Below are 27,141 nucleotides of genomic sequence, written 5' to 3'. Positions count from 1 at the left end.
CCCCTTTATTCATCCACAATCCTGCATTCCACTACCATGTTCATTTGCGTCAATCATCCAGAACTAAGAAACCCAACAGGGGTAGCAGCCTGCTTTCTAAACATATATGAATTCAAACACTTGAGGGACAGGGCATGTTTAACGTCTAAAAGATGAGGGTTCTTTTCAGAAGGAGGAGGTAAATTGCAATCTGCCGTCAAATATAATTTTGGCATGGAGGCCAAGTAGGTGCAGCATAGCAGTCTTCCAGTCTTATGATCTTTGAGTTTGGATTACGCTGCCTGAGTCGAGGAGTTGAGGCACTATCCTTCCGCACAACTCAAGATGCTCCTAGTCGCAAACTTTCAGAAGAAGGTTTGTGGAATACGTCTAGAGTGGTGTTCTGCTGATCAATTCGAGTTATTTGGGCCAGTGGAAGTGCAGAAGCCCCACCTTTACTGAGTGAATGGCAGAACCGTACACATGAATGTTTGTATGTGGTATATGTGTAGCAGAATCCTAGCCAAAAAAGCAGTGGAGGGCTGTACCTGGTAAAAAAGTAAAGAAACCGTGCACAAGTCACTGGAGACAGCTGGGTTCTTAGGGAGGAAGTGGACTGCTAATGCATCGTGAAGTGTTTTTTAAAGAAGTGCGGTTCTTTCCTACATTGAAGCAGGGTTGCAGCAGGTGTGATGGATACAGAGACGTTATTCCACATGTTGGGTGCATGGTTGAAGGGCCCGATGCTGTGTTGCTGTTTGTTTACCCTTTGCCCCTAGTCTGATTGTGTCCTGGCTACCTGTGCAACGAGAACCACCAGAAATCGAGAGCTCATGAGGTTGCAGCCAGCAAGAGGAGCTAGTGCAGTTTGATAAGGATCAGGATGTTATATCAGATATGGGGACTGAAGCTTTGAGCTCTTAAATCATTGTTCTGTTAAACTGTCATTCATAATTTGCGTCCACCTACCACAGCGTAGAGCAGTAGGTCAGCCAGCTTCACTGTGATTGGCGGCACATTGCTTGTCATATTAAAACATCTGCGTAAAAAATGACACTTCAGCAGCGTCGGATTGGTAACGGGGGCAATCGGGCAATGCCCGAGGGGCCGGGGTCCGAGTTCCAGCCGAGGGCTGCTTTTGAACAGCCTGGGGGCCGATTTTGGCGGGGTCTCGGTTGTTAGACTATACCGCCAGCGGCCCAGTGGGTGTCCAAGTAGCCTTTCTGGAGGGAGATGGGCACTCATTACCTCCTGTATAGCAGCAACAGGTAGAGGTGTCACCCCCCCTTTCTCTCGCTGGGCCTCCCATTAATGTGTGCATACTGAACGGGGCAGGGGACCTGAGCAGAAGTGGCCTCACGTGTGTTTCACTAGTGTAAACTGATGCGTGCATATTTTTTCTTTACACACCCCCCCCCTCCACCTCTTATGTAAAGTCACGCTGAAGCAGTGATTTGAGGGAAGGCAATTATGCAAATGGGTATACACCCGTTACAACACATCTTTTACTCCGCACTACCATTACAACGCGACTTTTACTCCGCATACCATTACAACGCATTGCGCTGGGGGGCGCTCTAGGATAGGGAATAAGTATAATTTACTATCCAACACCTTCCCTAGGGTCCACGGGGACTGGAGTTAGAATAGTAAATTATACTTACCACTATCCAGCACCTCAAAGCGCTATGCGTTGTAATGGTATGCGTTGTAAAAGTCGCGTTGTAACGGTATGCGGAGTAAAAGTATGCAGAGTAACGTCATACATCCATGCAAATGTGGCCCTGGGCCGATTTTTTTATGCGTGTCCAGGCCGATTTTTAATCCCAATCCAACCCTCCACTTCAGTCCCAGGCTGGTGGGACAATGCTTTATTCTGAAAGTGCCTATTTTCATTTTTTTAGCCTCTTAATATTTTTGTCATCCTTGTGTGTCTGAACTATGTAATCGAATTACAGTAATTCAAAGCCAATCGTTCGTTTGCTCTGCACCCATAAGAATTCTGGGCAAATCACTTAACCTCCCTGTGCCTAACAAAAATGAATGTGTGGCCTCATGTAACGTAACTGGTGCTATGCAAAGCGCTTCGATACCAGATTCGGGTCAAGTTTGCGCTATATAAAACTCTGCAATGGATATTTACCATTTTTACTGCAATCATATGGCCACAACGTTTAGGCATTGATACTTTGAGATATTTATTTATTTATTTAATGAGTTTTATATAGCGCCGGCTAGACCCGTAGGTATCAGAGCGCTTTACAAAAGGTTCCACAAAATTACACAGTACATTAGATTTGGGTAACATCAGTTGCCAGAAAAACATTTCAAGAGCATGGAAGCGAAGAAGGGTAAGGGGGCAGGGTAGGGGGGGTAGGGGAAGATCGGACCAGGAGACTAAGGAATATCTGCCCGAAGACCAGCTGGAGGGTGACGGCAGGGGGGAAATCCAAAGCCCATCTCCTCTTTAGCTATCAGGTAGCTCCACCGAGCAACGGCCAGAACGCTAGCAATAAAATAAATAAATAAGTAGCCACTGCACCAGCTTGACAAGGCCCAACCCACAGGTTTTGCCGATGCTGGCTGTGACTGTTATTAGAAGCCCTGACCCGCATTCTAGAGAGACAAAAAGGCAGCATGTGCTTTTCCCCAATGAACTCACAAGACATGAATCTCATTTACCCACCTGTCACTTTTCATCCTCTTGTTTCTGTCGGCGGTCTTTTCTTTCATCGCGCTATCCCTTGTTTCTTGTATTTTTTTCTGATTTTTCCCAGTTCATTCTTTTGTTTTCACTGTTGTGTCCTGTTCCTCTTGCCCTTCTCTTACCCTTTTGTTCAGCATTCTATTTCCTTTCATCTCAAAACCTCTATTTTTTCTGCTGTTAACCCCTCTCCCTCGTTTTATAGCTCGTTCCTTTTATTTTCTCATCACATCCTTTTCACCTTCCTTTGCTAGCTTTTCCTCTTTTTCCCCACAGAATGCCTTCCTTGCCTCTCGCTCATTTCAGAATCATTCTCTGCTCTTGGCTGTCCTGCTGCTTTTGTTTCTGCCTAATGCTTCAGAACCGACAAGAGGCCTTAAGAGAGTATTTTTGTGAGCTGGTAAAGAGCTCGGCACAGCGTGTACTGTGCCTGTCCCTCTAGACTGCTCCACGCAGAGCCTCAGGTATGCGAAGGGTCCTCTTAAATGGATGGACCTCAGATGCTTGGGGGAGGGAGGGAGAAAAAGATAGTGGTGCAGGCCTCTGAAGCATGGGCTGAGCACCACTCCACAGGATGGGTTTTAGGTCTGCAGAGACATTCCCTCCAGCTATTCAAGCAGTCTGACCTGCCTCTGGGCCGGGTCTGGGAAAGAGCCGAGTCTTCAGTTTCTTGCAGAACTCAAGTACTGATGAGGGGTGGTCCAAATACCTTGCTTGGAGCAGGTTGTCCTAGTTCCAGAACCATTTGAACCATCTTCCTGACCAATACAGATCCACAGAGAACTGCAGTTGCACCCTAACCTTTACATCCAATACCCTATACTAGGAAAGAGTGACCCAGATGACCTCCCACTTCCAAGACTGTCAGTATTTCTCAACACACAAATTTGCTCCCAAACAAAGACTTTAACTTAACTCTGCCAGAGTGTTTCAAGTTATTCAGTGTCTTAACTGGTCTCTCCTTCAGCCGGTTTTCCAACTGGATATCAGCCAATGGTCCTCCAGTAGTTGCCCTGTGAACTCCCTAAATTCCCAGTTTCACTTAACACTGGATACTCCAGCACTGCACACAGGAACCACAATTTTGCTCACGTGCAGCTTTGTAGGAAAACACCAGCATTAGGGCCATACAGGGACATACAGACTATAAAACCCTTAAGAGATATACCCTGAGAAGGTACTAGGCCCCTCTTAGGTTTGTGGTGCATCATATTCTTAGAGGTTCTTTTTGCTTACTACAGATAAAAGCCCCATTTTTCTTACAGGTATAGAAATGACTGAGCATTTAATTTACTCATTATTAACTGTGTTACACTACGTAAGATTTTCAGACAACTACCACTTCAAAGCGAAAGCATGAACCTTTGACTGTACCGGTAGTACAGCCAAGTGCCCAGAGGGAGTAACTTGGGTTATTCAACTGGAGAGCAACAGCATTATTAGCCCTGACACAAACTGATAAATGCCAATAGCCACCAAGGATACTACCCAGTTACTACCAGCTACCTCCAAACTGCTAAGAAAAGGTCTCACACTGCGCCTTACTAATTTACCTGACCCAAATCCTACGCAAAATCTCACCCACTGAGTTTGCCTAATCATTAGTGGACCATAACCTCCTTGACTTAATTTAAACGTAACAGCAACATAATCATATTCTTAGCATGTACCAGACCCCAATAGTGTACCTTACTCTGGGAGGCCGCAGAGACAAGAAGAGGTTCAACGCAGACACTGACCGAAAGTTTCGGTCCACTCCTCTGCCGGACTACTCCATGGGGCAAATTATGGCAACAAGCCAACTAGTGCTCTAAGAGGGAATCCCCCTCACACATGTAAAGCACCTTAGCGAGTGCTACACATTTTTCAAAATTACACAATCACTTAAAATGGAGTACTTTGCACCTACACACTTTGGTCCTGAGGAATGCCCGTTTTAATCATAAAGGCCTGGCTGAAACATGTAGACCACACCTGGATGTAGGAGACCCTAATTAACACTCCTATAACATCCCACAGCCTTTTTTAATGCTAACAGTGACCCAGTTATTAAAATATTATTTACCCTCGGGTACTGGGATCCCTGTATAGCTTTTAAATTTTCACTTTCACGTCACTACACTGCACACTCAGAAAAATACCTGCTCCGCTGTCTTCAGGCGTCGAAGCACACCCGGGAACACTCGGTGTCACTGGGTGGGCCCAATGATGAAGCATGCCACCGACCATGTTGGTGGGAGTGGGCTTCATGAACAACCAAAAGGATTTGTACCCTGTCTTACAGTCTTGAGTCTATGTAAATTCACAAATAGGCTAGTCCTTTTTGATCTCACACACGTACCTTACTCTGTACCTACTCCAACCCAACTGTAACATCTTACCAAACAGTAACCCTAATCTGAACTTTGAGTCTCACTGTAGTGACATTAACACATGCAAGTTAAGGAAACTCTCCGATTTAATTGCAGAAGTTATCCGATCTCAATCATCAACTTGGATAGCTCATCCTCAACTGAAATTATGAAAACATTAACCACAAATACATTTGTGTTGATGGAACACTGCCATGGAATCCTCTCACATACCAATAGAGCTATTAAACACAACACCCCACCACGTTGCCAATCCAAACTTGTTTTTAACAACTCACCGAAACTGATGACTTGTCACTACATATACATTCATAACAGTTTCCCCGCAGAGCTTCTAATTCACGGTTAACTTGATTAAATAGATCATCTCAACCTGGCCTTTGTCGTATTCTTTCCTGAACATCCTTCATGTGCTAATTCGATTATCAACATCCTTAGCCTTACTTAAGGAACAATCTGATATATTCGTAATAATCTATCTCTATAACACTTATCTCTTTGCATCTATATGACACCTTATTACATCTCCATCTAATGATATACCATTAATACAGACATTTTCTACTAGTTCCTTCACTTTCCCTAGAATCTGATCTTACCTCAGTGCTCTGTTCCGCTCACTCGCTCAAGAAGAAAATTCTTCTTCCATTAAGAGCACAAATGCTAAATTTACTTCTTTACTTTCTCCTTACTCTCTTCAATCTGCAAGCTGGAGACAGTCGCCCATGATACTGCTTAATCCTTTACCATATACACTCAACATCCTTTTTGAGATAAGCAGGCATGGTCTTTCCTTCCAAACCTTTCTCACATTTAAAATATGGACCACAGGTTTGTGAATCTATCTTGTAACTCCCACGCTTACTTTTTAAAGTAAAGTGTTTCATTGCCCATAACATTCTGGAGCTTCTTGTTCCATCCTTGAATATACACTGTTCTGTCCCTCGAAGCCTCCTCGATGCAGACCCTACTCTTCCTTCCTGCTCTTCACTCCTGTGAGCTAAAACTATTCCTCTGCCCCCCTTGGCTGGTGCCATTTAGACAAGTATTTGGAAAACACACCTCATCTGAAAAGCTATGTTAGTTGAGCTTTAATAATAGTATAGTGAAGGAAATAAAACAAGCATTGGTAAATGCAACAGGTTTCGCCTATGTTATTAATAATAAGCTGGGTTTTATTGTAAGTTGTAGCTTGGTGAGCAGTTGAGCAATATCAGTTACTGAAACTTGTTTAAGATTTATATTATATGTGAGGCTACTTCATGGAAAGCTTGGAGTACATAGTGTCCAGAGACTCCGAGGGAACTCCCCGCAGCTATGCAAGAATCATGTGACATCCCCTGGAACAGTAGATCAAAGAGGTCCTGAAAGGCTATACAGTCTGGATACCAAAGGGTCTAAGAAGAAAGGCCAGTCCAAGGGGAACAAACAAATGCACGTCACCCAGACTTTTAGCCGAATTCCCTTCACCCCAAAATCCAGTGTACCACATAACCTCGTTAATATTACATTTACATATTTTCTCTTTTTATTATTATTATTATTATTATTATTATTATTATTAAAACTTTTATAGCGCGCTCTATTACCAAGGGGTATCCTGGCGCGGTGAGTGGTTTAACAGCAAGAGTGATAGATCAAGAACAGATCTGTTAGAGTGGAGCATTAAACAGATAAGTCTTAAGTTCTTTCTTAAAAACAGTAATAGTCGGAGAGGCTCTAAGGAACAGGGGTAGGGCATTCCAAGCAGAAGCTGCCTTAAATGAAATAGATTGGCCACCCAATCGGGTGTATTTGTATTTGGGAATGGCCAATTGGCATTGGTTGGCCGATCGTAGGGCACGGTTGGGAGTATAAAATGAGAACCGTTTCTGCAAATACGTCGGTCCCTGGCCATGAGCTGCTCTGAATGCCAACACAAGAATTTTAAACAAGATTCGGTGTGGCACTGGGAGCCAATGCAGACTTCGTAAGTGGCTCCTCACGCTCGACCTCCTGGGAAGAGAGAAAAGCAGACGTACTGCAGCGTTTTGTATCACCTGAAGGCGATTAACCATGTACGCAGGCAAGCCACTAAATAAGGCATTAGCGTAATCGAGCCGAGACAAAATCAGGGCTCGAAGAACAGTCTCCTTGGCTGCCCTGGGAAGAAGAGGGAAAAATCTTCAAGGCTCGCAAGGTACCAAAGCAGATGCCGGTCAATTTTTTGATATGGTCCGAGAACTTCAGGTCCTGACCGAACCAGACCCCCAAGTTCTTAGCTGGGCCTCCCATCGCACTAGGGCAGGGCAGGTCCGGGGGCCAAATCTGGTCCTTGAAGTTGTCAGGGAAAGAGCCAAAGAACAGGACCTCGGACTTGTCTTCGTTGCACTTAAGTAGGACTTGAGCAAGCCACCGAAATACTTCCGACAAACAATGCTGGACTGCTGATGGATCGGACACACACTTAGGCCAGGTGAATAGCAGCTGTGTGTCGTCTGCGTAAGCTATTATCTTGGCTCCCAGCTGTTCCGCCAGATAAAGTAAGGGGGTCATATAGACGTTAAACAATAAAGGGCTTAACGTAGAACCCTGCTGAACTCCAGTTGTCAGTCTCTTCGGGGCCGAAGAGTAGGGGGGCATCCAGACCTGCTGAGTTCTGTCGCTCAAAAACAATGACAACCAATCAAGGGCCAACCCTGAAATGCCGACGGCTCGCAGTCTTGCAATAAGCAAGGCATGGGGCACCGTATCGAAGGCGGCAGAGAGGTCCAGTAGAATCAGGACCGCTCTGCCACCCCCGTCCAAGCACTCTCGAACTGCCTCCGAGACCTCGACTAGTGCTGTCTCGGTACTGTAGGCCGCTCTAAACCCTGACTGAGCAGGGTGTAGGGCGTGAGAGGACTCAATGAAACTATCCAGCTGTTTAAAAACCACCTTCTCGCACACCTTCGCCAGAGCTGGCAGCAATGAGATGGGCCGATAGCTCGATGGCATTGATGGGTCTAGACCAGCCTTTTTTAACAGAGGGAGCAGTTTTGCCTCCTTCCAACTTCTCGGAATTAAGGCAGTGGAAAGGGAGAGGTTGGTGATCTGAGTCACCTCTTGATTAATGATATCCGCTATCCCTCCCAAAACCCTGGCCGGGCAGGGGTCTGAAGGGGATCCGGACTTTAACGCTGCCAGGATTTGCCGTATGTCCGATTCCGAGGCCGGCAGGAAAGCAACAAACTGATCCTCTAAACATCGTCTATCCGATAATAAAAGGGCAGATGGAATCACAGAGGACTTTTGAGCCACTTCTAAGTCCAGTTATCACACATGATGCATCTACTCTCCACAAGCTCTCGGTGAATACCTCCGTGTTCAGTGTCTTGCTGGCGCTCGGGAATCTGTCAAGTCAAGTCAAGTCAGAGAATTTATATAGCGCACTACATACCCAGAGGGTCCCAAGGCGCTTAGATAGGGGAGGAAGATTACTTGTCAAATATCCACGTTTTAAGCTGCTTTCTGAATGCTAGGTGGTTCTGGGTAAGGCGAAGGTAAGCGGGGAGTGAGTTCCATGTTTTAGCAGCCAGGTATGAGAAGGATCTGCCGCCCATGGTGGTCTTGTTGATGCGAGGTACAGTGGCGAGGGCTTGGCTGGAAGAACGTAGTTGGCGGGAGGGGGTGTAGAAGGACAGTCGTGAGTTGAGGCATTCTGGTCCGATGTCGTAGAGTGATTTGTGTGCGTGGGTTAGCAGTCGGAAAGTGATCCTCTTATTGACGGGTAGCCAGTGGAGGTCTTTAAGGTGACCGGAGATGTGTTCGTTGCGTGGGATGTCTAATATGATCCTGGCTGAGGCGTTTTGGATTCGTTGGAGTTTCTTCTGGAGTTTAGCGGTAATGCCTGCGTAGAGGGTGTTTCCGTAGTCCAGTCGGCTCGTGACCAGAGCATGGGTGACTGTTTTCCTTGTTTCGGTGGGGATCCAGCGAAATGTTTTTCTCAGCATGCGAAGAATGTTGAAGCAGGAAGAGGATACGGCGCTGACTTGTCTATTCATTGAGAGTGAAGAGTCCAGTATGATGCCTAAGTTCCGTGTGTGGTTTGTCGGGATGGGTGCCTTTCCGAGGGCTTCCGGCCACCAGGAGTCGTCCCAAGCAGAGGGGGATGTACCTAAGATGAGGACTTCTGTTTTGTCTGAGTTCAGTTTCAGACGGCTTTGTTTCATCCATTCGGCAACTTCTTTCATTCCTTCGTGTAGGTTAGTTTTGGCGGTGCTGGGGTCATTGGTGAGAGAAAGGATTAGTTGAGTGTCATCCGCGTAGGAGATGATGTTGAGGTTGTGTTGGCGGGCGATGGTCGCGAGGGGGCTCATGTATACGTTGAAGAGGGTGGGGCTGAGTGAGGATCCTTGTGGTACGCCACAGATGACTTCAGTGGCCTCGGACTTGAATGGTGGGAGGCGGACTTTCTGAGTTCTTCCGGTGAGGAACGAGGTGATCCATTCAAGTGCTTTTCCTTGGATTCCGATGTTATTGAGGCGTTGTAAAAGGGTGCTGTGGCAGACTGTGTCAAATGCTGCAGAGAGGTCGAGGAGGATGAGGGCGACTGTGTCTCCATTGTCCAGTAGAGTTCGAATGTCGTCTGTTGCTGCGATGAGGGCGGTCTCAGTGCTGTGTTTTGCTCGGAAGCCAGATTGTGAGGAGTCGAGGGATTTGTTGGCTTCGAGGAAGGCGGCGAGTTGGTTGTTGACAGCTTTCTCGATGACTTTGGCCGGGAATGGAAGGAGCGAGATGGGGCGGTAATTTTTGAGTTCGGTGGGGTCCGCTGTGGGTTTCTTCAGAAGGGCGGTGAGTTCAGCGTGTTTCCAGTCTTCCGGGAAGGTGGCGGAGTTGAGGGAGCTGTTGATGACGTCTCGGAGGTGCGGTGCTATGGCGGAGTCTGCTTTGTTGAAGATGTGGTGAGGACATGGGTCTGTGGGGGATCCTGAGTGGATGGAATTCATCAGGCGGATTGTGTCCTCAGTGGAGATTGGGTTCCAGTCGTTAAGGGTGTTCACGGGGGGAGAATGTTCAGCACAAGGTAGGGTGGGTTGGTTTCCGGGTTGGTTGTCGAAGCTGTTGTGGATGTCTGCAAGTTCAAGTTCGGGCATTTGTATAGCGCACTACTCACCCAGAGGGTCTCATGGCGCTGGGGGAAGGGGTTCATTATTTGTCGAACAGCCAGGTTTTAAGTTCTTTTCTGAAGGAGATGTGGTTCTGAGTGTGGCGGAGGTGGGTGGGGAGTGAGTTCCAGGTCTTGGCAGCCAGGAAGGAGAAGGATCTGCCACCCATGGTGGATTTTCGGATGCGCGGGACTGCGGCGAGGGCTTGATTGGACGATCTCAGTTGGCGGGTGGGTTTGTAGAAGGACAGTCGAGTGTTGAGGCATTCGGGTCCTAGATTGTAGAGGGCCTTGTGTGCGTGGGTGAGAAGGCGGAATGTAATTCTTTTGTTGACAGGAAGCCAGTGGAGGTCTTTTAGGTGTCCGGTGATGTGATCTTGGCGAGGGATGTCTAATATGAGTCTCGCTGACACGTTTTGGATGCGCTGGAGTTTTTTCTGTAATTTTGCTGCGATTACGGCGTATAGTGTGTTACCATAATCCCGTCGACTCGTGACCAGTGCGTGGGTGACAGTCTTTCTTGTTTCGAGGGGGATCCATCGGAAGATCTTTTTTAGAATGCGAAGTACGTTGAAGCAGGAGGTGGCCATTGCCACACCGTGCAGGTGATTTAGTATCTCTGACACTTGGGAATCTACCAGCAGGCATTGGGCTTCATCCAGGGGCTGGCCCTTGCAATACTGTGCAGCTGATACCAATTAAGAGGCGCTATAAAGCACATTTCTGAGTCCCACAGGAGGACGTCCCGGGACACTCCCGGCCGAAGCGAAGGCCAAGGGTGGGCTCGTCCATGCTTGGAAGAGCATGGAGGAAGCTGGGCCACCCACCTTTTGCCTGCAGGCTCGGAGTATGGGGCTTTCTTAAAAATATTTGTACCAAAAGCTGTCCGATTTTGCTTTACCCCGCGCCAATTCTTAGCATCATGGTGCAATGCAAGCAAGGGGATCGTTGCTTCGTCTCGCCGTCTCCTGCAAAAGCAGCTTCATTAGACAGGTTGATACAGCGAGTGGTGCATGTCAGCAATGAAATGGACCTCATTGAGCCAGACTTTCACTTGGTTCTTTATCTGGGACGAGACCAGCAAACCCTCTCCAAACCCTTGCTAGCTCTTCACCTGATCCTCTTTCAAGCACACTAGGTTGTCCAAAGACGCCTTTAGTAGATTATCTGAGAAACCTGTAGGAAATCAATCAAATATTTATTTTTCTTCCAAGGTGGGCTCCACTACCGCCACTATCAGGATTACATACAAGACCAAAATATATTTTTCATGTGTCAATCCTAAAGAGTACTATTCACCTTCCGTAATACACACATACACTCCTCTCTTTCTTCATTATTCCTGCCCATATCACCCTATTATTTTCATTTCTTTGCCCCTGTAACCACTTGCTTTCATATCAGACACATCTACTCAATTGACATTTCCTCCCATGTCTTTGAGCTAGGAGTCTTGTGAGATTAATGAAAACAAACATCGAGTCAGCTAACACGGTTACATTGTTACCACAAATTTGCAGTGGGCGTTTAGTTTTTTCTAGTTACTCACTGCTTGTTTTAAGTTTTTCCATACATCTACGGACTTCATTTAGTTCGATTGTATCTTGATTTCAAATGTTGCCTCTACTGACATGATAACCTTTCACAACTCTTGCCACTGTTGTGAACTTTTGTCTTTCTGTATCCCTCAATAATTTTGGTTGCTTTTTATTCATTTTTCACATCCTCAACTTTTGTTTCATTTAATCAAATCACATTTTAGAAGTACCAATTTTCTTAAGCTACATGGTTGTATTGAAAATTGGAGTAGGGTAATCCAGGATAGTGTCCCACACTAGTTACCCTCTAGGGAAAATCTATGTACAAAACAAATGGTTTTGGATGTTATCAAAATACACACTGTTGGTTCAGTACAAAGATTTATTATCGAATAATTGCCAAAATATTGCAAGGTTAATTTATGATGCTAGCATCAGTATTCGAAAGGCTGTCCGAGTGACATTCTGAATAGCAATAGCAAACATAGTGCTCACTTCCGATGCTTGTCAGTCATGCTAGCCGAAGTCAATCTGAGTGATATTTTGATTATTTAGACAATGTTGAAAAGTAATAGCAATTAATGTGAGGAGAGAACTCAGACTTTTTTTTGCTCCAAACAAACCTTTATTGACATTGTTAAATTTGACACAGCCGGGTGCCTACATCCCAGCGGGCCGGCACAGCGGTACTTGACATTCTTTACAAGGCATAATGGGGGTGCGCAAACAGCAAGCCGCCTGCAACCCCAATGGACCGACCGCGTTAGGTGGGCAAGCATAGCAGGTGATTATCAACTAAGGTCTCTGAACGAGTTCCCCCAAAACAACAAGGTCAGTAAGAACAACATCTGTCGCCTACTATTTCAAACCATTGTCCATTCAGGTCCCACACAACGTTCACAACCGAAGTTCCTTGACCCGCATGCTCTGCTCCATTTCTCACTATGCTATAAAGAGGTCAATGCAGCCCTACATCCGGGAAGACCTCTGTCTTTTCAATTCCCTCCCCGTCCTGTCACTCGTCCTCCCCTCAATCAGGGCCTGGAGCCGTGTCCCCAGTGTCGGTATGTGCCAAAAGATAGGTTTGTAGAGGGACCCAAATATCTTTAGGGCGGGAGGAGGGTGGCATAAGTTCACTGTAGGTGTGCAGCTGTTCCTGGCAATATATGAGATCGTTCAGCCAGTCCTTGAATTTGGGAGCTCGGCCGCGCCCCCATCGACAGGCTATTCGTTGTTTCGCCAGCAAGAGGACCAAGGAAGCGTATCTCCATACCTTGACAGGGACTTGTTCAGTGTATCCTAAGAGAACAGTAAGGGGGTCGTCGGGTACATGCATCTCAGTCATTTCGTCAAGCCCATGCAGAACTTCCCTCCAGTATTCCCAAACCGGCGGGCAGTCCCAGGCCAAGTGTCTTAAGTCAGCGTCCCCCGCCCCACATCTATCACAGCAGGCGTTGTCACGCAAGTGTAGCCGAGCAGGCGTGTAGTATAATCGGTGAATATATTTATAATGTATCAGGCGTAGTCTGCTATTGGCGGATATGGCACCCGTTTGGCAGCAGCAAAAGGACCATTGCTCCGTCGTGATGGGAGTTCCCAATTCCGCCTCCCACTAACCCTTAGCCGGAGATAGGTCCCTTTCCCATTCCCCTTGAGTTGAGAGATATAGTCGCAATACTACATATTCCGTGGGAGTGTGCTGTAGAAGATTATGAAGGGGAAGCATAATGGGGGGTTCTAGTGGGAAGCACTGAGTCAGAGAGCGCATGTCTTGCCTAAGCCTCACATAATAGAAGCGCTCCAAGGGAGTGGGGGTAGTGGTGCCAAAGAAGTCCTCACTAGATCTAAACTTCCCATTCTTGTATAATTGGCCCCAAGTAAGGCAGGTCAGTTTACGCAATATGCGGCGGCATCCCCTCTCTGTCGTGACTGGTAGATCATATCTCCCTTGCAATGGCGTCAGTAGCGAATAGAGAACAGGGCATTTGAGTTTGTTTGCCAGATCGCGCCAGGCACTAGTCGTGCATTGTACGGTTGTGCTAGGTGTCTGGGTACCGCAGCTGTGCTCAGATACGCTGTGCATGGTGTGGGGGCCATATATCCATCTTCAATGGCTAGGTGAGGCATGTATGGGGGGGTGCATCCAATAGGTCACGAAGTGCACTGTGCACAGATAAAATATAATTCCATATCTGGGACTTCAAATCCCCAATCTTCAAAGGGACTAGTGAGAACCTCCCATGCCAATCTGGGCTGCTTTACGCCCCATGCTAATCTGATCAGTTGGGGTTTGATACATTAAAAAAAAATACAGACTAGGTGCATAAGGAATGTTAGTAAAAAGGTAGAGGAGTTTGGGCAAAATGATCATCTTAATTAAAGATACTCTTGCCGCCATGGAGAGAGGCATCGCGATCCATCTGGTGATCTTGTCCGTGATAAGGTCAAGTGTGCGTCAGTAGTTGGAGCGCATCAGTTCCTCACGGCATCGAGAGACCTGGATTCCCAGATAAGTGATTGTATCCATGCACCACTTCAACAGAAAATCAGGAGCGAACTCCAATGTGGCGTCTGTTAGAGGGAATATTTGGGATTTCCCCCAGTTCATGTTTACCCCAGATAGTTGACCAAAGAAGATGAGCAAACGGAGAATGGGGTTGAGGAATACCCCAGGATCACGTAGGTATAATGTGAGATCATCGGCGTACAGGGAGATTAAAACCTGCCTCTCTGGGTATATCAATGCATGGTCTCGAAAGTGTTGTCTGATTTTTGCCGCTAGGGTCTCGATGGCTATGGCAAAGAGAAGGGGTGACAGGGGGCATCCCTGCTGGGTGCCCCGCGCAATTGTGAAGGGGCCCGACTTAACTCCGTTGACCATCACTCTGGCTCGTACCCCTGAGTACAGTAAATTGATCCACCCCATGCGTAAGACGAAGGCGAGATAGTCCCATTCCAGGGAATCAAATGTCTTGGTGGCATCAAGAAATACAGCTGCCATGTTGGTGTCAGGGTCTATGTCATGGAGGAGTGCGAATAACGTACACAAATTTTGGGATGTGCCTCAAGTAGGCACAAAGCCTGATTGATCAGGGAGCACCAGCACTGTCATAAGGGGACTAATACGAATAGAAATCAATTTGGCTAAAACTTTTGCGTCTACAATTATTAAAGATAAGGGCCTATATGAGTCGCAGAAAGCAGACTAGTTACCCGGCTTAGGTATGGATATGATGTGCGTATTGGGGGGGGAGTATACCAGTCTCCCGAGCTTCCTCGAAAACATGTCGCAGTATTGGGATGAGTAGGTGATTTAAGGTTTTATAAAATTCAGCCGGGAGGCCGTCTGGACCTGGCGCTTTCCCAGATTGCAATTGCATTATGGCCGTTATGATTTCCTCATCGTCGTGATGTCTCAAAAGAAATTCTCTCTGCCCATCTCCCACCCGTATCCTTAAAAAAAGGGAGCAAAGTCTGTTGTCTGAGTTCTATGAGTTTTGTAAAGACCTCTGTAGAACTTACGAAAGGTCTCCACGATTCCAGTCGTGCTACTATGCGTTTGGCCACTCATATCCGCAATCTCCAGCACAATGTTATAGCGACCAGCACTGGGGATTGGTCCGAATAAGTCCGGGGGAGGTGGGAGGAGTGTGTCACCTAAGGAATAAGGCCTTTGCATAAACCATGCATTAATTCTGGACCATGTGGCCCGGGCCGTGGTGTACCAAGTGCCCTCCCGCCTCGTCGTCGTATGTGTTGCCATGCATCAAGCAGTTCATAGTCTGCAATGTTCGTTTGGAGGGTGGATTGTGAGTGGGAGTAAGGGTGTGGTTGCAGATGTGAGCAGTCCAGTGTAGGATTAACTGCGACATTAAAATCCCCTCCCCATTGTAAATGTGTAGCACCAATCTCCAGTATCTTTTCCCCAGAGCACACGGAAAAACTCCGGGTCATTCGTGTTCGGCCCATAACACGAAACAAACGTGAAGGATTGAGTGGCGATCCTGTCCCAGAGACTAGAGTACCAACCCTGCTGGTCAGTGGCGGATCCTATTGGGGTGTATGGGAGGGACTTCCTTACCAGAATGCATGTGCCGCGAGCATATGATGAATAGGAGGAAAAACATGTATGACTGGCGCATCGAGCGGCAAATGTGGAAGGGGCAGCGGGATTAAAGTGAGTCTCCTGCAGCATTGCGCAGTGTATGTCGTGACGATCTAAGTAAGATAATATGTGCCTGCGCTTGCGGGGTTCCCCTAGTCCTCTTACATTCCAAGTGAGAAAGCGGTCTCAGAGGGGGGGGGGGGTAATCGAACGTTCAGTCATGGCTAAGATTGAGATTGTACCTTCTTAAGAAGGGGTCTGAAGCAAATTGGCAGAGATATCTAGGCATTAAAACTCTAATTAAACATATGTCCTGTGACTTGTCGCAAGGTCTTCTACTTCTCGCAGACATAAAAAAACATTCCCTCCCCCCTCCCACATCAGAAGCCCAAACCTGCTGTGGTCCACTTCCCTCCCCCCCACCCCCTCCTCGTCCTTCCCTCAATACAGTGTTCCCAACAGGGGAGTACAAGTTAGTCCATACCATAACTATTAGTAAACAACTAACAACCATACTAGTAAGGGTTCACCTGAGACCTGAGAGGCGGAGGCCAGAGGGCGACCAGGGGTCCTCCCCGTCAGGGCGAGGGTGTTCAAATGTAGGGTCATCTCGACTCCGGATGCCAGTGCATCTACAATTTCGTAGGAGACAGCCAACTCAGCAGTACAGGGATAGAGTGTAGTTGTCCACATCACTGCAGACGGTCAGGGGGCGAGGGGCAGCCAGATACTCTCCAAAGCACACCAGGCACCCACTACCTCCGTGGGAGCGGCCAGTTTCACGTGTTGTGAGGTCGTTGGCAGTTCCATATCGAGGGGAGGCTGTCAGTCCTCTCTCCGATCCCCCTGCCGCAATGTCCAGTTACCCCCAATCAACCATGACATCTGGCTCATTGTCGTGCGACAGTCTCAATGTGAAGAGCAAAACTAGGGAGCCTTAGATCATTCTACGACTGAAATACCGCCTCCAGCGTCAGGGCGATGGGGCGGGGAGGCGCGTCCAGCCGCCGGCTTCGGCAAGGTTTTAAGGAAGTCCTGTGCGAGCTGTGGGGTGTTGAAAAAATGCTGTTTACTTTGATACGTCACTTTGAGCCTGGCGGGGAAGAGCATCGCATAGGGAATATTAAGTTGTTGTAGTTTCTTCTTCACTGGTAAAAATTTCCGCCTCTGCTCTTGAACGGCCATTGTGAAGTCTGGATATATAGAGATGTCCGTTCCCTCGTGGCGGAGCTGTCCCCGCTCTCTAGATAAGCGGAGGGCTGAGTTTAGCAGCGGGGCGATTATCGGGCTAGGTGTTGCTCCAGGTACTGGGCGGGCCGCCAGCAAGCAATGAGCTCTCACAACCACCAACACCGGTGAGAAAGCCTCCCTCCCAAAGAGCGCAATGAGAAGACGCTCCACATATTCTTCCATTCTTCCGGTGGCGGTTGATCCCGGTATTCCCAAAATGCGGAGGTTGTTTCTCCGAGAACGGGATTCCAAGTCCTCGTTCCTGCCTGCTATCACTCAGCACCCTCTCCATTTCCAGCATTCGGAACGTTGTCTTAGTAGAGGTGTCTTCCAGATCAGTCTCCGCCAGTCGCTCCTCATGTTCGTCTACTCTGTGTGATACCCCATCCAGTCGCGCAGAGATTGAGTCCATCTTGGATTCCATGGAGGTCAGGCTGGATTGCATCGCCAAAAGTAGGTCCTTCAGATCTGCAGTCGAGGGTGCCCGAGCCTCCACCTGTTCCTCCACAGGATCCGTTTCGAAGCGGGTACCCTTCCGTCCCTCAAAGTTTAGCTTTGGTTGGCGCCCGTCCGGTTCTCCATGTTTTCTGGTGGTGCGATGCGGCTAACCAGGAAAGGGCGTCCAAATCGCTGCACATCGCTAGGGCCTGGAATAGGAGGGGGGACCCACCCCTCCCTGCTTCTCTCTTCAGGGTTTCAGCGCACCTCCAATATTGGGGCTCGCCCCGATGTACAGTCAAGGAGAGGTCCAAGATTCGTCTGTGCAATGCTTCTTGGGGGGCGAGGAGCTACTATATTGTTTTGCCAGCACACTCCTAGCCAGTCAGGATGGGGTCCACAATGTTCTTCCCTACTCCCTCCGTGAGTTTTCCAAGCGCATCAGTTATAGGGCGGACCGACAGTGGCACCGCGTTCTCACTGCCTTCAACAGGGTCTGTCGGTGTGTCAGAGGCGTCCCTCTATGGTGGTTTGAATATCGTGTCTTCAGGCCCACTCGTCAGAGGCGCGCTATACTGCAGGAGTTAGTCAGATGTGTAGGCAGTATCTCATTCGGCTCACCTTCCACCATACAATGCTACAGAACCGGACATCATGCAGGTCCTGGGGGGGTGGGGCACCATTCGGAGGGCTGCACAGTCTGTTTTTGGCCTCAAGGCCACCGAGTGCGTCTATAGGCTGCCCAGGGAGCAAGAGGAGGCCAGTCATATCATACTCCTCCTCGCAGGGCCAAACCGCCCCTCCACCGATTGGGCCCACGCAGCTTCTCACGGCGCTCTGCAGCCTCGCCGCATCCAACGTTGTTTGTCCCCAGTAAGTCCCAGGGGCGCCTCTCCACTCCAGGCCGCAGAATCCCAGAGCACGCCCGGGTCTCGTTAGGCCCCTAGGCCGCCAGGCAGAGCCCCACTCCACGCATGCAGAGCGGCGCTAACTGCCCCGCACTGCCGCCGCCTCACAAAGGATGCAGCCGGCCCCGGGGGCGCCAAGCACACGCCGCCTACCTCTCGGTCAGCTCGCAGTGTTGCGGCTCTTCGTCCATGTGGTCGCTGTTCCGGTGTCGAGTGGGAGCAGCGTGCCCTCCCCCCCTCGCAGTCAGCAGAGGGACTCGCCACTCATTCAGGTACCGCAAGCTGCTCAGCCAAAGGCGAGCCGTCCACGTCGATTGTCTCAGCGCTGCCCAGCACCGCAGTCTAGCTCCTCACCACCGCCATGTTGTGCAACTCGGGCGCCGGATTTCATCAGCGATTTCTACAGCACCCCAGGCAAGTATTACAGATTTTCGCAGCAATATACAGCGCCGCGTTGTTCCGATGCCCAGATTTACAGTTTTTACTTATGAAGATGCAAAATGACCAGGATAAATGCCGGATATTCTCCCGAACCGCAAGAGCCTCACGCAAGTGGGGCCATCTTGCTTGGCGCCCTCTAGCGCCCCCCAACTCAACAGACTTTATCCGAAAAAGCGATGACTGCAAGTTTGGGCTGTTTAGATCCGGTGAAGAAGAAGCTCACAATTTCCAAATTAAGGAATTGAATGTACCACTATATTTGTTGTTTTGTATGGTGTAAATATATAGAGCCAATTAAATCTTGAGGAGAAACAGGTCACATTTTCTGGAGACTGCATGCTTGGGATGAAGGATTGGTTGTAAATTGCTAATTTAGTGAGCATTAAACAGAGAGTACTGTATTTGATCTACTTTAGAAAAGAATGACCGGGTAAGTGAGCCTTGAAAAAGCAGATGGTCAGCAAAACACATATTGGCATGTGTTAAGCAGTGTGGAAATCATATGTAATCACTGTACCATAAATGAACTTTGGAGTATTTTGACAATATGTTTCCCCTCCAAAATCATTTGTTTTCTACACAGCTGTATGTTCAGTTCCCATTACAATCTTTAATGGCTTAATCTAGTGTGGAGTGGTCAGCGAAAAGCAATAGCAAACATAGTGCTCACTTCTGATGCGCGTTCTTTGTGCTCCTCACAATTCAATCTCCAATCAGTCATCATTGAGTGGCCCAAATTTACAAATCACAGACTACGCCCTAAGAGGTGGTGCACAACTTATACTTTCCTCTTTAACTCTGAATACATGCAAAAAGCTTGTGACGTTCCAATACCACCTTAACTTCTGGTGTGAAGTGTTTCTCCAGTATGGCCATTGGCATTTAAAATACATTTGCTGCCTGTCGGTTGCCATCTTCCACTGTAATGTGTCATGCAGTCTATTTCCTGAGCACCAGTATAATGACGTTTTAAACACATTTCCTCAACGGATTCCATCTTTACCATCTAATAGCTAAAATATACATAAAACAGGTAGGTCACCAGGTGTGGCAAAATATTCTGTTCAACCATAATAGCAATGCACGCCTGTTCGGAGATTGTTTTCTATGTCGCATATCAGATCACTAAGTCAAGTGCAATCAGTCCTAAATGATTTCATGTCAAGTAGTTGTGCCCAAGTGTTGGGCTAAAAGAAGACAGAAAGCCAAGCCACTGTTTCTAACAACGAATATTGAACAGAAGATCTCAAGCTCCTAGCTGAAGGCAAAAACTTGAAACCTAATTCTTGGCATTTCTTCAAATAAACTATGCCAAAGTAATTAATAAATGGAGCAATTTGTCTGTCTAAATGAATTCACAGCTCACATCCTTCAGTCGTAGCAATATGCAAGTCCATCCAGTAGGTCAAATCCTCAATACATAGCTCAATCGCCCCAATAACCAATTTAGTAGCTCTCACATTTGAAGTCACTCAAACAACTATATTTAGGCCCAGCATCATTCTGAAAGAAACTGAATTTAAAAACCATCATAAAGAGGAAGGTTCTCACCCAAGTAAACAAATGTCCCTATCTATCACTTACTATACCGGCAAATCCTTTGCACCTCTCATTCTACAATTAATTGAACCAACTCTGGTCCAGATAGAGGTTAGGATTCCAGGCCGTACAAGCATCTTAGGGTTATTGCGAGAGGTTATCCGACCTCCAGCCTGATGTTCCAACAGACTAACCTAAACTAAAGTTACCTGAACATGGAGCACAATGCCTTGTGTAATGCGGGAACACAGGAATGGAATGCCGTTATGCTTCAATATTGAACACCATTAACCCAGGTCTTAGACCAGGGGGTTGCCAACTTTTTCTGAAAAGAGAGAATTACTTCTGGTGTCTGAAAGTCATTCTGACCTACAACAATTATCATCAATGTCTGGCAGAATTGCAATAGTGAAAGCCGCGTGCAAGACAACCAATAGAGAGAACCCTATCTCATCAAGGTTATCTACAATAATTTTAATAAAAACCATATGAAATGCTTACACGCTACAAATGAAATACCAGCTATAGCAGCAAGTGTCCTATGGCACAATGGGCGTAACAGCATTAGCTTACCCCAACTCAGCATGAACTGTCATTCAAATATCAGGGCAGAAAACATTTTAGAAGCACAATCATTTTAGACTGGATTTAAACATCAGCACACTCATTACTTAAAATGCCTACATTTCTCTATCAAATATGCTTTTCGTTTTTGAGGAAATAAACTCAATTTCCCAAAAGAAAAACATTGTCACTTGCATACAAAAAACAAGCTTTGGTAATGCAGCCTATGTAATATATAAAGAGCAATTTTCATCAATCATCGTCCAGCAGAGCTCCCCACAAATAACACAGGAGTGGAGAGGATGTGGCGCAGTAGCCACAGCTGCTGACTCAAGCACTGGGGATCCCTTTTCGAGTCTTGTCAGCGCTGGGCAACATCATGTGATTCTATGCAAATCATTTAATCTCTTCGGGTGTTATATAAATATGCTACAAGAATTAAAGGCGAAACTTTATGAAAATATAGTTTCACCAAAGCAGATACTAACAGTATTTTGGCAGCGGGAAACTGATAAGAGAAGCAGACAAGGAACAAGCAGGAAAATATGCTACAGCCAATAGAAATGGAGATAAGGTAAGTGACACGCACAGGAACCAATGAGAAGGCAGGAAAGAGAGAAGGCGGGATGTAAGTCACTTTTAAGACATCATTATGCTAGGACCAAAATGAGGTCAGGGGCTGGCGATAAAGCCAAAAATGGAAGAATAACTTGTTTCCGGGTTTCACAAGCCGCTAGAGAAGAAGACAGAACAGTAGAGAAAAGGGTTGAACACGGACACAACCTAGGGAACAGAGGCCCCTAGAGAAGACGACAGAACCCCACTACAAGCTAGGGGACAGATGCCCCTAGAGAAGAGGACAGAACCCAAACGTAGCCTAGGGAACAGAGGCCCCTATAGAGGAGGACGGAACTCAAACACAACCTAGGGAACAGGACCCCTAGAGAAGAGGACGGGACCCAAACACAGCCTAGGTAGCAGAGGCCCCTAGAGAAGAGGACCGACCCAAACAAAGCCTACAGAACAGGGTCCCTAGAGAAGAGGGCAGAACCCCACCACAAGCTATGGAACAGAGGCCCATAAAGGAAAGGAACGGAACCCAAATAACCTAGGGAACAGAGACGCCAACAGAAGAGGAAAGAACCAAAACACAGCCTAGGTAGCAGAGGCCCCTAGAGAAGAGGACAGACCCAAACAGCCTAGTGAACAGAGAACCCTAGAGAAGAGGACAGAACCCAAACACAGCCTAGGTAGCAAAGGCCCCAAGAGAAGAGGACGGAACCCAAACAACCTAGGGAACAGAGGCCCCTTGAGAAGAGGACAGAACCCAACACAACCTAGGGAGCAGAGGTCCCTTGATAAGAGGACAGAACCCAAACACAGCCTTGGGAACAGAATCCCCTAGAGAAGAGGTCAGAACCTAAACACAGCCTAGGTAGCAGAGGCCCCTAGAGAAGAGGACAGAACCCAAACACAGCCTAGATAGTAGACGCCCCTAGAGAAGAGGACAGAACCCAAACACAGCCTAGATAGTAGACGCCCCTAGAGAAGAGGACAGAACCCAAACACAGCCTAGATAGTAGACGCCCCTAGAGAAGAGGACAGAACCCAAACACAGCCTGGGAACAGAGGCCCCTTGTGAAGAGGACAGAACCCAAACACAGCCTAGGAACAGAGGCCCCTAGTGAAGAGGGCAGAACCCAAACACAGCCTGGGAACAGAGGCCCCTTGTGAAGAGGGCATAACCCAAACACAGCCAAGGGAACAGAAACCTGTAGTGAAGAGGGCAGAACCCAAACACAGCCTAGGGAACAGAACCCCCTAGAGAAGAGGTCAGAACCCAAACGCAACAGAGGCCCCTAGAGAAAATGGCAGAACAAGTAGCTCCACTCAAACTCAAGCAACTGAGGAAAACCAAATCAAAACCTTGGTTTAATGTGGAGCTGAATGATCAACGGCGTCAGCTCAGACAAACGGAAAGGTCTTGGAGACAAAACCCCTCGACCTTGCACCTAACACAACTTAGATCTGCTCGGCGGTCTTACAAAAATCACATCTTCAGTAGAAAGGCATCTTTTTTCCACAGCCAACTAGAACAGACAAAAAACAGACCAAGAGAACTCTTCAACATTGTTAAAAGCCAAACTAACGGCACTCCCTCTCAAGAAATCGAAGCCACCAATGAGCGTTGTGAAGAAATTGCCACCTTCTTCACTAATAAAGCCTCTAAAATTGACCAAACCTTCCTACAATCTGCTAACCCTCCTTCCCACTTAACCTGCCCCCCTTCAACCACCCTTGACCACTCGGAAAGAGTTCTGAACAAGGACAAACAGACCTACATCCAGCTAAAAAACAATGCGCATTGGTCCGACTTTGAGCTAATGTCGGTAAGCGAGGTCCTCAATATAATTTCTAAGCTAAAACCTTCCTCCCACACCATGGACCCCCTCCCATCCACAATTATAAAAGAACTCAACCACACCATTTCCCCTTTCTGGACAAAAATCATCAACGCCTCTCTGACCTCAGGCTGTGTCCCAGACTCCCTTCAACTAGGACAAATTTAAACCCATTCTCAAGAAACCTGGGGCGGACCCTAATGATCTTAACAACCTCAGACCTATCTCTAACCTCCCATTCCTTGCTAAAACTTTGGAGAAATGTGTTCTCCACCAACTCAATAAACACATTGATGAGTTCAACCTCCTCGACGCCTTTCAATCTTGATTCAGAAAAGGCTGTAGCACGGAAACAGCTATGCTCAACGTCTCCGACGACATTCACAAGGCCCTAGACGAAGGTGATGCCTGCCTACTCATCCTTATTGACCTATCTGCGGCATTCGACACAGTAAACCATCCAGCCCTTCTGGAGACCCTGGGGAAGTGTTCCGGCATCAATGGCACAGTACTTAAATGGTTCACCTCCTTCCTTCAACACCACTCGCAACAAATTAAAATCAATTCCTGTCTCTCAAAGCCAACAAAAGTCACACTTGGGGTCCCACAAGGCTCGATCCTCTCCCCGTCCCTCTTCAATCTCTTCATGGAGCCCCTCGATCATATTGAAAAAAGCTGGAGTGAATTACCACCTTTACGCGGACGACACCCAAATCTATTTCAGGATCAAGTCTCCCAGCGACATCCAACACCTCAATACCACCCTAACTGAGATCCAAACTTGGTTCTACATTAACCACTTAAAACTCAACCCAGACAAAACTGAACTAATCCTATTCTCTCCAAAAAGTAAACATCGTCCAATCCAAAAGTGGCTAAAGAATCTAACTGCCCTAAACGGCCCCCTTACCCTATCTGACTCAGTTAAGTTTCTAGGCATCACCCTTGACAAGAACTTATCAATGGAGGCCCACATCAAACACTCTGCAAAAAGTGCTCTTTTCTCTCTAAAGCACCTCAAGAAATGTAAACCTTTTCTACCCCACGATGACCTCAAGACAGTAGTCCAATCCCTAGTTCTCTCTAAAATCAACTACAGGAACGCCATCCTTACACGGACTCCAAAAGCTCACCTAGCCCTTCTAAGGGCAGTGCTGAACATGTCTGCTCGTCTCGTATCTGGAGTTAAAAGATTTGAACACATCACTCCAGCCCTCAACTGCTTCAATTGGCTACCCATGGAAGGGAAGTGTAAGCTGGCCTGCATCACACACAAAACCCTTCACTCTCCTGCCCCCAGCTACCTAAATAACAAACTGGTAAGAGCAGGTCAATCCAGAACGCTGAGAAGTTCCAACTCACTCCTTCTTATTCCTCTGAAACTGAAAAAAAAACACCCAATACAGATAGTTTTCTGGCAACGCTCCCAGGATATGGAACGCTCTCCAGGGAATCCTCCGATGCAACCCCTCCTTCTCCTGTTTCAAAAGGGACCTGAAACTCCATCTCCTTAACAAATACTTTCCTGACCAACGTCAATTTACCTAGTCATATATATCCGAGTTGTCTCCTCTCTCTCTGGACATGCAAGGTCAGTGGGTGACCGGACTATGTCATTCCCTCCTTTCTCTTTTTATTGTTCTCTCCCCCTCCGCTGCACTGCATATGTATTTCCCATGCTGTATTGTTTCTCTGTGGTTTCCTTCCTTACTGCCGGCCTACTATGTAATATAATTGTCTTTTTACTGTATGTATGTAAAGCGCTCTGATACCTACGGGTCAAGCTAGCGCTATATAAAACTTTTAAAATAAATAAACAAACAAACAAACAAAACACCCGAAGTAACAGAGTCCCCCAGAGATAAGGGCAGCAGAGGCAAACCCTTGGCACTTGAGGCCTCCACAGATAAGGGCAACATAAAGACACACCGAGGTGCAAAAGACCGCCAGATAAGTATAGAGCAGAGTCAGATTTCTAATAGCTAAACATGCAAAGTTAGACGACCTTTCAAGGTTACTGTGATTGCTACAATTTGCTTAAACAGAATAGGACACCCAGCGACCAAAAGGTAAGTTGTGGCGTAAATAAAAGAATTAAATAAAGAGGTGACATACTAAGAGAAATATGGACAAGCAAACAACGGCGAAACTGACAGGCAGGAGAGGGGAAATGGCATGCAAACAGAAAAGCGAAAAATGGCACGCAGACCAAAAGAAAACAAAACTTCCACGCTGAGAGAAAACTGGAAATGCATAACGAAAAGTGATAAGACAAGCAGAGAAACTGACGGACAAGAAGAGGGGAAAGTGTCCTGTCACTGAATCGCACACACTGGCACGTGGAGGAATTGACAGAGCCCAATGTGCACAACAAACAACATTAAAAGGCCACGTGTTCCAGCTGGCCAACATTGCTTGGGAAACAAGTTTGCCTATAGCAGCTGCTGTACCCTCCCCCCCATGCACCCCACTGCCCATGGAGGAGGCATCTGTGTACCGGAGGCTGCCTTACCAGTAGCATGCGGGAGGCAGGGCTGCTGAGCCGTGGTATCCACCACATCCTGGAGAGCTCCTAGGGGCACGGGGCCCCCCTAAACACAGCGTGCAACAGACGGGGCGAGCAGCGCCCTCCGCCCTGTGCCGGAAGCCAGGGCTGCCCTGCTGCTGCTGCCTCCCCCGCGCCGAGCCTGGGGGTGCACACAAAAAAGAAACTTTTAGGGAGCTTTAGTTAAAGCTGAGCTCTGACCCGGGCGCAGTCTGCAGAGCACTTCCAGGGCCGAGGCGGGGGCAGGTCGGCCACACCCCGTGGGCCGGCCGTGGCATGCATGCAAGCTCCTTAAAGCAGGCAGCTATGGGAGTGAGGGCGTGGGGGGAAGGAGAGACGGGGAGCCCCGGTGTGCGAAAGAAGTGGCAGAAAATAGGAAAGAAAGAAAGGGACAGGAGTGGGTGGGAGAGGGCAGGGTGCGAGGCTGAGGGGTAAGGGGAGGTGACTCGCGGACTAGGGCGGGACTAGGAACGGGGATAGCGACTTCCATAATATGCATTTATTTAATAAACGTAAAGAGATTGCATCGGCACCCTCCGCGCGCCTGGCTGTGAGTGATGGTAAAGTGTGCTGACATTATTGGATGGTGATGTGGGGCGGAGACTACAAGGGACTATAGATGGGAGGGGCTCTCGGGGGCGTGCGGAAGTGCGCGTTCAATGTAAACACTGCTGGTGAAGCTGCCTGGGACGTGTGGAAAATGCATGCCCTTGTAGGTAGCCAAAGTCAGCAGCAGCAATGCCATACCGGCCACTGTGGGGAGTGGAGGTGTTTGTGGGGATCGGGGAAGAGGTACAGGCATCCTGGGCACAGCTGTCACGTAGCTCCTTGTCCAGTGCTTTAATTGATTGGAAATATACAAGTGCTGGAACTCATTCCTCAAAGTATATGTTTGCTCCTGAGAAGTTCCGGTACACTCCTATTGTATTGCAGCAGTGCTAAAAAGTGCAGGCACTCACTACCTGATAGGAGCTGCCAGTGTATTTGTGACATCAACAGTCTTTTTTTTTAGCCAGGACCTCTTTGGATTCTGGGACCTGTGGTTCCTTTTTCCTCATCAAACTTAATGGCTTACAGTTCTGCATGCAAACTCAGAAGAATCTTCTGCAAAAAGCTTATTTTACTGTAATACGTTCAAGTGCATTGATGCCAAGTTTCCCAGGTCCGTGCAATGCAATGCAAATTGCAATGCAATGCAATTTGCAATTTGTATAGCGCACTACATACCCAGAGGGTTTCAAGGCGCTTAGG

At 47.6% G+C, this 27,141-nt stretch overlaps 1 protein-coding gene across 2 annotated transcripts in view; it reads right to left on the bottom strand.

The window, feature by feature from the left end:
- Nucleotides 1-26,362, bottom strand: part of LOC147717803 (carnitine O-acetyltransferase-like) — a 114,589-nt gene extending 88,227 nt beyond the window's left edge. The window contains exon 1 of one of the 2 annotated variants that reach the window (XM_086924592.1): nucleotides 25,858-26,362. In XM_086924592.1, coding sequence (XP_086780718.1) covers nucleotides 25,858-25,905 — 48 coding nt within the window. In that variant the 5' untranslated portion in view covers nucleotides 25,906-26,362. Of the gene's footprint in view, nucleotides 1-2,665; nucleotides 2,775-25,857 lie in introns of those variants that run through there. The other variant, XM_086924593.1, reaches the window with a different exon arrangement.
- Nucleotides 26,363-27,141: the final 779 nt, after the last annotated feature.

The sequence above is a fragment of the Lissotriton vulgaris genome, chromosome 5 (assembly GCF_964263255.1).
Source record: "Lissotriton vulgaris chromosome 5, aLisVul1.2, whole genome shotgun sequence".
Taxonomy (NCBI): domain Eukaryota; kingdom Metazoa; phylum Chordata; class Amphibia; order Caudata; family Salamandridae; genus Lissotriton; species Lissotriton vulgaris.
The sequence above is the reverse complement of the archived record's forward strand: the minus strand, read 5'-3'. Positions and strand labels throughout refer to the sequence as shown.